At 43.2% G+C, this 13,426-nt stretch overlaps 2 protein-coding genes across 5 annotated transcripts in view; one reads left to right on the top strand and one right to left on the bottom strand.

Annotated features, from left to right (window-relative positions):
• si:ch73-70k4.1 (FA core complex associated protein 20) overlaps window positions 1-1,168 on the top strand; it is a 70,067-nt gene extending 68,899 nt beyond the window's left edge. Inside the window, exon 4 of the mRNA XM_045693348.1 lies at window positions 892-1,168. Within this exon, the coding sequence (XP_045549304.1) occupies window positions 892-982 (91 nt within the window). The 3' untranslated portion in view covers window positions 983-1,168. The remainder of the gene's footprint in view (window positions 1-891) is intronic.
• LOC106567356 (protein kinase C zeta type) overlaps window positions 1-13,426 on the bottom strand; it is a 135,997-nt gene that overhangs the window by 50,059 nt on the left and 72,512 nt on the right. For all 4 annotated transcript variants that reach the window (XM_014136502.2, XM_014136506.2, XM_014136504.2 and 1 more), the window contains one exon: window positions 11,232-11,317. In XM_014136502.2, the coding sequence (XP_013991977.1) occupies window positions 11,232-11,317 (86 nt within the window). The remainder of the gene's footprint in view (window positions 1-11,231; window positions 11,318-13,426) is intronic.

Raw genomic sequence — 13,426 nt, 5'->3', positions numbered from 1 at the left:
AATTAAGGCGCCAGTTGTGAGGTGAGAAACTTTGAAGGCAGACTTTCCACGCTCCCTGTCAAGACTTTGGGGAGCGCATTTCAATAGCAGAGGATACACGAGGGGCCATAACATATGCCCTTTGTTCTTTAAAAGAGCCACAAGATCTTCAGATTCTTTTTTGACTCACAAGCTGTGTTCGATGTCCCAAAGACACTAACAAAAGGTACAGGTAGACTAGGAAGGACGAAATACTGAGGGACTAAAAACGTAAGATGTTAGGCCTACAAAACAAACATATTTGGTCTTCTTGACTAGAAACATGTTTAATATGGACATTTCTGTGATTTAGCACAATTTAAGAGTCACTTATAGGTCTGGTGCAGTGTTTTTAATTTACAATTTTAAATCCTCACTTTATGTATAATAAATTAATGTGTGTGTTCATTTTTTATAAATTATTTCCCTGATCCTCTGTAACCGATGTGAAATGGCTAGTTAGTTAGCGGTGGAGCGCGCTAATAGCGTTTCAATCAGTGACGTCACTCGCTCTGAGACTTGAAGTAGGGTTTCCCCTTGCGTTGCAAGGACCGCGACTTTTGTGGCGCGATGGGTGTCAGTTGTTGATGTGTGCAAGAGTCCCTGGTTCGAGCCCAGGTTGGGGCGAAGAGAGGGACGGAACCTACACTCTTACACCTCCATCACTGAAATGCTTAGTCAGACTGTACAAGTGTGGGGATACAAATTTTATACATTTACATACAGCCCCGACTGGCTGATATAATCGTCTAGAGCCCACCCCCTTACCCCTTCAAAAGACTGTACGCAGGCTACTTTGTTTTGTCATCAATACAAAAGGCATACAAAATACATGCTTAATTTGCTATATCATTGTTATACTGTTTTCAATAGATCACCAGAAGATGCAGGACCAGCCTTCTTGCATGGTGGACCATCCTGGCCTATACCCTGTCTGCCGTCTACTCATTGCAGAATGCCATGATCATCTACATAGTAGAATCTTTAGTATCATCTCAAAGTTTATTTCAGAATTTTACAGAATGGACTTTGATGATACTGGATATTATAACTTATTACCATTTTTCTAACAAGTAAACAATCTTGAATTACACATTTTGGAATGGTTTCTGCTGTTGAAAGTGAATAAAGAAACCAGACTGCAATGAAAGGTTGTTGTCTCGTCAGTTATCACACAACATAATAAACAAATCGTAAACAAGGTTATGATGAAAGTCTAAATCCTGGCATGTAAGTATCTTTTCCAGTTATTGTTTTACATGTGCTCAAGCTCGGGAAGGTGTTCCTGTTTAAGGAAAACATTGATGGTATCGAGAACAAAAAAGGAGTGGCTTTATTTACATTGTCATCACCAGCTTTCTCGAACACTGACTATACACAACTATAATCTCATCCCGTGACAGGAAAGGTGGACGACTTAGTATTGCACACACCCAATTACACTCAGCTTCTCAACAAGAAATAGTTTGGCGGAATTTGTTGTGATATGTGATGGTTGGGGTGAAAATTCACTGGGGAATAGATCTCCGGGAGGATGGTTGGTGACCACTGCCCCTACACACACTACAAATGTGTCTTCAAATAGTCATAATCAATCACAGATAGACTCATAGCCCCTACCCATTGACAATTCCTACTAATCGGTTATAGGGCATGGTTCAACCACTACACTGTCTGAAAAAGTGAATATATATAACTTTTGTCCCCATAGCAGAACAATCTTGGGTCTATTTTGACACATTTTCAGTGCATGTACTGGCTAAACCCTGCTCTTTGACAGATTTAGTAGGAATTGTCAATGGACAAGGGATACTCGTCTATCTGATTGGCTGTATGACCAATAGAAGAAATTGGTATTCATTACAGGTATCTGGCCTATAAGAGCTTTGTCAGTTGGGGCTGGGACTATCTGGGCCATAGGAACAGAGTGGAGCTACAGCCTGCATAGTCCTTTGCATCCACCAGGAGTTCCAAGACGCCAAGGGAACACATCCTGGATGGGTTTGGGAGCTTGTCTGCGGAAAGAAATGGACAGACAAACAAAATATGAGCTGCAATACATCTGAACCACTTTCATATCCATACCATAATTTGCTAGATTAAAACGGAATATTCAATGCCCTTTTACACTTTACCCTATGCTTATAGAATGTGGTGACATAAAAAGAGTTATTGGTAAGTGGTAATCCAATCAACAGCCAACGTTAACTTTTTTATTGTGGGCTATTACAGTCTGTTATTACAAATCAGTCTGACAGTACTTTGACAGTATTTCAACCTGAAGGAAGTATGGTTTGAAGTGACTGAAATTATTCAGAAAGTTATTGGGAAGTGATGAGAAGATCACCAGGCAATAATTGTGTATGATCTTCTGTATAGATAATTGCTTTCAATGATGTGGTGCTTTTCCCCCCAGTCTGACTATGCCTGGTCCTGTCTGCTCTAATGTTGTCCTCCACAGCTTGTGAGCAGCTCATGTTCCTGAGATTCTTAGCTTTCAGGAATGGGGTCATAATACAGTGGCTCCAACCGTTTAAAATTTAGAGCCACATTTGCAGGAGAAAAATAGAAAGCACTCTGTTTATCACAACCGCATTCTATGAACTGCTCTATGAATTTAGCAGCACATTTTTATTTTATTCAGAGCTGTCTCGTGACCCCATTTTCAAATCAGACGAACCCTTTGGGGAAAGCAGCGGGGAAGTCGGGTTGCCTCACACAATGTAAACTGTAAAACTTCCAGCCTACACTTTCCGTGGGGATACAGTTAGCAAAGTAGTTAGGTAGCTAGCTAGCTTCGACCGCAATATGCTGACGTGACATACATTTACTTACGTACCTGTACGTAATAAAACAATGTCAGAATCGGAGAATAGCCAAAAATGTCATGTCAGTATCCTAGCTAATTGCTATCGAAGTTACAAGCTAACTATAGCTAGCTGAATCCCAGACATAGGAGAAAAGTGTAGCTGGCTATGTGAGAACGTTGTTTACATTGTGGGAGGCAATGTCTGCCTACTAGGCCCTAGGGCAACGTTTCCCCTTTACAATTCTGACATTACATTTTATGTAGCTAGATACAGGTACATATGTAAATATAAATATCACGTCAGTAGCTAACAGTAGCTAGCTAGCTATCCTAGTTGCGATCGAGGATAGCAGTTAGCTCGCTAGCAGCAGCCCCACAATATCATGTTCTTTACTTTTAATAATAATAGTTAGCTATAGGGATAACTATTTAGAAACTTACTTCTTGAAAGGTTACTGCTGGTCGTCACCTGCCACAGCCGGATGCAATATGTATGGGACAGAAACTTCATGGAGATTGAAAGCTGCCAATCCACAGGCTAGTGTAAGTGTAGCTAGCTACCCTGTCGAAGTGTGCCGAGCATTTGCCAAATCAGACAAAGTGATTGTTCTGATGGAAGACAGTGCAAAGAAACAATGACTGCCTTGCAGCCATCTACTGCTCAATATCTTATGTTTGGCCGTGCATAACTATCTACATACCTATCCTGTGCATGTCAACATGACGAGGCCAGCATCCCGGAGTCGCCTCTTCACTGTTGACGTTGAGACTGGTGTTTTGCGGGTACTATTTAATGAAGCTGCCAGTTGAGGACTTGTGAGGCGTCTGTTTCTCAAACTAGACACTCTAATGTACTTGTCCTCTTGCTCAGTTGTGCACCGGGGCCTCCCACTCCTCTTTCTATTCTGGTTAGAGCCAGTTTGCTCTGTTCTGTGAAGGGAGGAGTACACAGCGTTGTACGAGATCTTCAGTTTCTTGGCAATTTCTCGCATGGAATAGCCTTCATTTCTCAGAACAAGAATAGACTGATGAGTTTCAGAAGAAAGTGCTTTGCTTCTGGACATTTTGAGCTTGTAATCGAACCCACAAATGCTGATGCTCCAGATACTCAACTAGTCTAAAGAAGGCAAGTTTTATTGCTTCTTTAATCAGCACAACAGTTCTCAGCTGTGCTAACATAATTGCAAAAGGGTTTTCTAATGATCAATTAGCCTTTTATAATGATAAACTTGGATTAGCTAAGACAACGTGCCATTGGAACACAGGAGTGATGGTTGCTGATAATGGGCCTCTGTACGCCTATATAGATATTCCATAAAAAAATCTGCCGTTTCCAACTACAATAGTCATTTACAACATTAACAATGTCTACACTGTATTTCTTATCAATTTGATGTTATTTTAATGGACAGAAAATGTGCTTTTCTTTGAAAAACAAGGAAATTCTAAGTGACCCCAAACTTTTGAACGGTAGTGTATACCCCAAGTGGTCACTACTACTACTACTCTCTTGTCTGTTCTTCCCTGATGGGACTGTAAATTATTCCAGTGCGTATCTAGGGGGGGGGTATAGGGTGCCATTTGGGATGCTCATCCTGTATGAGCCAGCTCACTGTCAGCTCCAAAATGGCTAATACACGTCTTCTCACTGGCTGGCCTTTGCTGGGCCATAATGCTGCTAAGCGCTAGGAGAGCACTAGGGAAGCAATGTGGAACGAGCCCTATTTAAAGTGCATTAGCTCGGCATGCGGTTGGCCCTGAGTCATAGCGGTTAAATCAACCTCTCAGAGACAAATTCCCCACTGCTCTGTTAGATAACAGACGTTATATAGCCATCCCAGTCTGGGATATTTACATGGGATATTCGGTTGTGTGTGTACAGGAATGTTTTGCTCATGTTCACACATAAAAAGGTTGCTAACAATGCAACAAAAATCTACTTAGTGCTATTGACCGCAACAAGTGGACCCCCCCTTCTGTAAGTCAGCTTACCGTACACCAAAACTGACAACAAGTAAGTAATATATTTTATTGGAGAAAATTAAAACAATCTCTCTCACTCTCGCGTCTCATTGGAGAGCTGTGAACTGACGACTGCTTTGTTTGGGTTCTATATCCGCAGCATGCTAAACGAGCTTCTAACTAGACAGGAGCTCCAGTCAGTCATCTCCCTAATGGAGTGCTAGCTCATAGCTGAGAACGCTAATGGCAGGAACACAACATTCTGATACATTACCTGCACCACAGCTACTAAAGGGACCCCATTATGTCTAATGGTAGGCATTCACAAATAATCTTTCTCCTGTACAACAGAGGGAAGAGATGGAGAGAGAGAGGGACAACAAGGGAGAGGGATAAAGAGAGGGAGGGGTGGTGTGAGGGATTGAGAGAGGGGGAGGGAGAGAGTTGAGAGAGGGAGGGATGAAGAGGGATGGGAAAAGAATAGGGGAGAGGAGAAACCTGACCTACTTCTGCTGGATGACTTGTTTATACTGTATAGAGGAGCGAGATAAAAAGAGGGGAGGAGGGATGGTATGAGGCATGGAGAGGAAAGACGTTTGGGAAAGACTGCGCCAACAAGGACTTACTGTAAAACCATGTGCCGTGGCAACGATCGTACATATAGTGACAAACGTGACGTCATAGCGACACAACTATCAACCTTAGACAAGCAATTTGGTGTAGCTAACATTTGATGTAGCCACAATAACATGGCTGACAAATTAATGTACATAGAGGAAATACAGAAGGACAGATTATAGAAGCTTATAAAAATAGAACGTTTGCCAAAACTATACCAGTCTAATGTCTAAGCAAATAAACATGTCTCCAACATAATTCAGTCTCTTCCAGCGCATCAGCGAGGGAGATGGGCTGCCTAATGGAGGTCTATTGGAATGAGGAGACTACAATACAGTGCTGAGTTGGCAGATCAGAGCTCTCAGTCTGGTCTAGACATCCACCAGTAGACAAAAGCCCCCAAGGTCCATCCGGTATTTTGGTAATATTTTCAAGCACACGAGCCCTGCCCCTGACTCCCATTTCCTTTCAGATGCAATAGGTACTTAAGGGCCTTCCTTTAACAACATTGCCCTCCTAGGCTCGCCTTCAAGCCAGAGTGGACACTAACACTGGCAGTGCATTAAAGCATTACAGCTAGATTGCCACAACAACATGCAGACGCATACACTTTCTGTCTCTAACCTTAAACTACCTGTCCAGTGAAAATCTCACTTATAAAAGTTCATATTCGGTTAACTCAAACCAAAATAATGTTGTTGACTCATCCTATACTCGTATTTGTGGCCAAAGCATAAATTGGAGGAAAAAAACACTTAGAAAAGACCCACCTCAAACTTGTATCTCAAACAGACTGTTTTAAAAAATACTTAATTTTTTTATTAGGTAACACTTTATTTGATGCTCTACAGACTATTAGTAACATTTCAACTAACTATCTACTAACACTAACCGTAACCTTAACCCTTATCTTAACCCTCTCCAAACACCCCACAGGGCCGACATCCCCGTTATTTGCAAGAGGAAGCGACGCAGGTACAGAGGACAAAGAGCCGGATGCCTGGTCAGGACCTGGAGAAGGCGAGTGGGAAAGCTGCCGTTACCGTCAATACTACTCGCCAACGTGCAATCATTGGACAATAAATTAGATGAGGTACGATCACGAATATCCTACCAACGGGACATCAAAAACTGTAATATCCTATGTTTCACGGAATCGTGGCTGAATGACGACATGAATATTCAGCTAGTGGGATATACGCTGCACCGGCAAGATAGAACAGCACACTCCGGTAAGACGGGGGGGGGCTGTGCATATTTGTAAAGAACAGCTGGTGCACGAACTCTAAGGAAGTCTCTAGATTTGGCTCGCATGAAGTAGAGTATATTGTGAAAAATTGCAGGCCACACTACTTGCCTAGAGAGTTTTCAGCTATACTTTTCGTGGCTGTTTATTTACCACCACAGACAGATGCTGGCACTAAGACCGCACTCAGACAGCTGTATAAGGAAATAAGCAAACAGGAAACCACTCACCCAGAGGCGGCGCTCCTAGTGGTCGGACTTTAATGCAGGGAAACTTAAATTAGTTCGACCAAATTTCCATCAACATGTTAAATGTGCAACCAGAGTGAAAATAATTCTAGATCACATGTACTCCACACACAGAGATGCGTACAAAGCTCTCCCTCCATTTGGTAAATCCGACCACAACTCTATCCTCCTGATTCCTGCATTACAAGCAAAAATTTAAGCAGGAAGCACCAGTGACTCGGTCTATAAAAAAGTGGTCAGATGAAGCAGATGCTAAACTACAGGACAGTTTTGCTATGACAGACTGGAACATGTTCCGGGATTCTTCCGATGGCATTGAGGAGTACACTACAGCAGTCACTGGCTTTATCAATAAGTGCATCGAGGACGTCGTCCCCACAGTGACTGTACGTACATACCCCAACCAGAAGCCATGGATTACAGGCAACATTCGCACTGAGCTAAAGGGTAGAGCTGCTGCTTTCAAGGTGCAGGACTCTAACCCGGACGCTTACAAGAAATCCTGCTTTGCCCTGCGACGAACCATTAAACAGGCAAAGCGTCAATACAGGGCTAAGATTGAATCATACTACACCGGCTCTGACGCTCGTCTTATGTGGCTTGCAAACTATTACAGACTACAAAGGGAAGCACAGCCGCGAGCTGCCCAGTGACACGAGCCTACCAGACGAGCTAAATCACTTCTATGCTCGCTTCGAGGCTAGCAACACTGAGGCATGCATGAGAGCATCAGCTGTTCCTGACGACTGTGTGATCACGCTTTCCGTAGCCAACGTGAGTAAGACCTTTAAACAGGTCAACATACACAAGGCTGCGGGGCCAGACGGATTACCAGGACGTGTGCTCCGGGCATGTGCTGACCAACTGGCAGGTATCTTCACTGACATTTTCAACATGTCCCTGATTGAGTCTGTAATACCAACATGTTTCAAGCAGACCACCATAGTCCCTGTGCCCAAGAACACTAAGGTAACCTGCCTAAATGACCAAAGACCTGTAGCACTCACGTCCGTAGCCATGAAGTGCTTTAAAAGGTTGGTAATGGCTCACATCAACACCATTATCCCAGAAACCCTAGACCCACTCCAATTTACATACCGCCCAAACAGATCCACAGATGATGCAATCTCTATTGCACTACACACTGCCCTTTCCCACCTGGACAAAAGGAACACTTATGTGATAATGCTATTCACTGACTACAGCTCAGCATTCAACACCATAGTACCCTCAAAGCTCATCACTAAACTAAGGATCCTGGGACTAAACACCTCCCTCTGCAACTGGATCCTGGACTTCCTAATGGGTCGCCCCCAGGTGGTGAGGGTAGGTAGCAACACATCTGCCACGCTGACCCTCAACACAGGAGCTCCCCAGGGGTGTGTGCTCAGTCCCCTCCTGTACTCCCTGTTCACCCACGACTGCATGGCCAGGCATGACTCCAACACCATCATTACGTTTGCAGACGGCACAACAGTGGTAGGTCTGATCACCGACAACGACGAGACAGCCTATAGGGAGATGATTGTGGACTACAGGAAAAGGAGGACCGAGCACGCCCCCATTCTCATCAACGGGGCTGTAGTGGAGCAGGTTGAGAGCTTCAAATTCCTTGGTGTCCACATCAACAACAAACTAGAATGGTCCAAACACACCAAGACAGTCGTGAAGAGGGCACAACAAAGCCTATTCCCCCTCACGAAACTGAAATGATTTGTCATGGGTCCTGAGATCCTCAAAAAGTTCTACAGCTGCAACATCGAGAGCATCCTGACTGGTTGCATAACTGCCTGGTACGGCAATTGCTCGGCCTTTAACCGCAAGGCACTACAGAGGGTAGTGCGTACAGCCCAGTACATCACTGGGGCTAAGCTGCCTGCCATCCAGGACCTCTACACCAGGCGGTGTCAGAGGAAGGCCCTAAAAATTGTCAAAGACCCCAGCCACTACCGCATGGCAAGCAGTACCAGAGTGCCAAGTCTAGGACAAAAAGGCTTCTCAACAGTTTTTACCCTCAGCCATAAGACTCCTGAACCGGTAATCAAATGGCTACCCGGACTATTTGCATTGTGTGCCCCCCCCCCCCCAACCCCTCTTTTACACTACTGCTACTCTCTGTTTATCATATATGCATAGTCACTTTAACTATACCTACATGTACATACTACCTCAATCAGCCTAACTAACCGGTGCCTGTATGTAGCCTCACCACTTTTATAGCCTCGCTACTGTATATAGCCTGTCTTTTTACTGTTGTTTTATTTCTTTACTTACCTATTGTTCACCTAAAACCTTTTTTGCACTTTTGGTTAGAGCCTGTAAGTAAGCATTGTATTCGGCGCACGTGACAAATAAACTTTGATTTGATCCCTTACCCTAACCTTAACTCTTTAAAAAAAAAATGTTTTATTGAATGTTTAAAACATACAATATACCTGCAGTGAAGCCGCTCAACAACTACATCACATTAGTCATCTAACAGACTCCCATCCAGAGCGACACACAGAAGCAACCAGGGTCAACGTCCTGCTCAAGGGCACGTCGACAGATCTCCCACAAGGTCAAAAACGGGGACCCGAGCCAGCAATCCATCAACCCAACCGCCAGCCCTTCAAGATCCCCCCCACAGTTCCCCAAGAGCTGCCCCTCAATGTTTGAGTGCATGTATGGCACTATTTACCTGTGTGTGTGTCCGTGTATGTGTACATGTGTGCATTTGACTGAGTGTGTGTGTATATGCATGTGTACAAACACCTGCACGGCATCAGCCTCAGGCAAACCGGCATTAGCTGTAAAAACACTGCCCTTCACTGTCATTCAAACATACTTTTTGTTATGTTTCATTTTGACTTTCTTTTTTTTCTACTTTTATCTTTGACTGTCATTCTATCCCCCGCCCAGCAACTCCACTCCCACATCCCAACCCTCAGCTTCCCTCTGTCCCTCCCACCTATCTCTGCTGGCCACCGTCTTCGGGTTTCTACGCACCACACACACACACACACACACACACACACACTGCGAGTTGAAGATAAATACTTTTACTAAGAGTATTAGTATATTAGTAATTGACTGACCCGTTATCTCCAGATCTCCCAACAGTACTATTTCTAGAGTCAATTTTAGATCAATGTTCTGCATTTTCAGCCATTCCTGAACCTGAGACCTGAGGGCAATACCAAAATAAATGGTCTATTGATTCTGCAGAGCTTGGATGATTGAATGCCCCAAATATTCAACATTTTGTTGGCGGCAAGAATTCTATATAATCATTTTAGCTGAAAAGCACTAAGTCTTGAATCTTGCATCATTTTATATATCAACTCATTCACCCTGTATCATTGAATCGGTACATCAAAAATCTCTTCCCAATGATTTTAAATCTGTATGGCACAGCTGTCAACATCCTGGTCCTCAAATGAAACTGGTATGCTTTCCTATTTATGCTATTTTTATTCCTCCACCAGTTTTGATCCTTTATATTGGGCAGACAGACCAGTTCCCTATGTTTTAAAAATACTTGCCATTTCCTCATAGAGGATGATGGCCAATCAGCGGTCTACTCGCATTAATATTTTTAATGACCTTTATATACCTACACCATTCTGTTATTGGGGTACGCCCACACCATTCCAACACAGAAAAGCTGCTTTTAAACATACTTAATTACAATTTTTTTGGAAGGAAATAAATTTGACTCATATTATAATTATTTATTGGTCATATTTCATTGAAATCTGGAAACACTGGACAGTTACTTTAATAAGCGAGTGTGGGGGGGAGGGGGGGTTCACAAAACAAGGCAACCCGTTAAATAGGCCACCAGCAGCAGCCATCTTGAATCATGCATATCCAGACAGCTGTGGCAGTGACTTGACTATCAGTCATGTATTATTCAACCACTACGTGTTTGTGAATGAATGTACTGTACTAGCTGTACTACTCTGTACAGTAGTAGTACAGGATTGTTAACACTTTCACACCTTCTTTCAAAAATACCAACAAGGTCTGTTCTCATCAAATTCTTAAGTGACTGTTTTATTAAATGGATAGTTCACCCAAATTACTAAATCACATTTTAGTTTACTTGCCCTGAAAGCAGGCTTTGGTCAAGAAGAACAGCAATCCATGCTTTGGTCTTGTTTACCTGGCTGCTGTCACCAAATGCTAACTTTGTCCAAAATCAATCTCCAATAGTAGCGTTAAACAGGTTGAGAATCATTACACTATTGACAAACCTACCAATGACTGTGCAAATGATCTCTAAAGTGGAAGTAGAGTGCTAGAGGGGGAATGGGATGCGTCGGGGAGGGGGAATGTGACTACTCACCCTGTTAAAGCGCTTGGCCTGGAAGAGGTGTCCGTTGACTCGGTAGAGCTTCCTCCATCTTCTGGCCCCGCGGCGGTAGATCGATTCTAGGAGAGAGAGGAAAAGGTTGTACAGTAGCTGCATGGCAGGGAGTGAGAAAGTGATGGAGAGGTAGAGAGAAGGATGGAGAAGATAGTGGTGGATGGAGCAGTGCAAGGTCCTCCAAAATCACACAGGAACGAGTGAATAGTCATAGAAAAAGACACGCACGCATGCTCACACAAATTCTCTCAGCACTTTCCTCCCTCCCTCCCCTCTCTATCCATCCTACCCTCCCCTTTCTCCATCCAACAGAGGAGAAATCTCTCTCCCCTGACGTCCTCTGTTGAACTTTCTCACCTTTCTTTCTTTCCTTCTTTCTTCCTTCCTTCCTTCCTCCCTCCCTCCCATCCTCTCTCTCGTTCTCTCCTTCATCCCGCTGTACCTCCACTTCATTCTGTCCCTCCTCTCTCCCTTGAGGTCCTGGTCTTATTAATTTCTCAGTAATGTCTTGAATCCTGGTGGGAATGTAAAAGGTCCAGGCTGCTATTTATACCTTCTGAGCTGTCTATTAATACAGTGTATAATACTGCATAATAAACAACACTGTATCAACAGATTTAGCACTATGTAGCAAGCGTCTCAGAGTAGGAGTGCTGATCTAACATCAGTTTAGACTTTTAGATTATAATGAATGAGGTTAAAAGAACAAAGGGGACCTGACCAGCACTCCTACTCTGACACACTTTGTGAATATGGACCAACGTGTTTCATCAAGGATCCTAACACTAAATACACCTCCCAGATAATTATCAGTGATATATATACAAAAGATAAGACTAAGTGGAATTTGTTCTGCATAATATTATTATGAGATCCAAGTATTGTATTAAAAAGGAAATGAATAGACGGGAGCGTGCTTCAATCTATCGCCTTAAACAAATACCAGGCAAATGAATTAAATAACATGCTTCACAGAAATGTGATCCATCTTAAAACATCAATATCAAATGCAAATATTTTTGCTTATTGGCAACCATGAGATGTTAAGATGATTAAAACGCATATAAATAGATATGATCAAATAATTTGATGAAATGCAATGTATACTTGAATGTTCTATACTGTTGGTACAATTCAACGACTGCCGAGCTGAGAATAGCTAATCCAGCTATAAATGATGATGACAATGCTGTCAGACATAATGATGATGTCAAATATGATTCACTGTGACACTCATTTCCAGCAACAGGATGTTGTTACATGAAATTGACAGTTTGCATGTGTTGACAGTTTCCCTGAAGTCATATCCCAGCATGAGATGAATTGGGTATACTAATCTGTTTGGGGGAATCATACTAATACGGGTTTCTTTCTCTCCCTCTCACACACATATACACTTCCTCTGGTCTCTCTCCACCCCTCACTCACACACGAAAAAAAGCACTCCCCTCCCTCCCTCCCTCCCTCCCTCCCTCATCTAGTCTCAACATGCATCCTTACTGGTTCGCTGGATGGCTGCGGCAGAAAGCATCCTACGCTCCCTTTGCTTCTGTTGCCATGGCAACCCCAACCTCGCCAGATGCTAGCTGTTAGTTATGTGGTTAGCGTACTATGGCCATGCCTACGAATAAAATGTCCATCAAAGCAAATCGCCCCTAAAACAACTTATATGCCTACATTACGACATCATGATCTGTGGTTGCGCAAACTGTGAGATTTTGATGCCTCTGATCTGTTTCTACGGTTTATCTCCAGTTGGATGCAACCATTCAGTCAACCAGTCAGTTAGTCAGTGCAACCAGCCAGTCATTCAGCAAACCAGTCAGTGGCTGTTTCAAATGTCATGTACTTTGCCTTCCCTTGGTATCATTAATGGGGAACCCACACCATTTCCATTTAAGCCTAAATATCTGTTTATGTCTCTCTCTTTGTGTGAGGCACATGAGTGTCTCTCTCCCCATATGTTTGTTTATCTCACTATTGACAGTCGACTTTAGCCTTCACATATTCACCCACTGCTCCATTTGAAGCAGGTATAGTGAATCCCTAAACTTTATGTACAGCAACTCTGTATTTCTTCTGTGCCACCTAACTACACTCTCAGATTTGTCTCGCTCTGTCTCTCTGAGCAGCTAGCTACAGCCAAACAGGCATAGCGAAGGGGATTAAATACT

Source organism: Salmo salar, chromosome ssa13 (assembly GCF_905237065.1).
Source record: "Salmo salar chromosome ssa13, Ssal_v3.1, whole genome shotgun sequence".
Lineage (NCBI taxonomy): Eukaryota > Metazoa > Chordata > Actinopteri > Salmoniformes > Salmonidae > Salmo > Salmo salar.
This window is presented reverse-complemented; position numbering and strand designations above follow the sequence as displayed.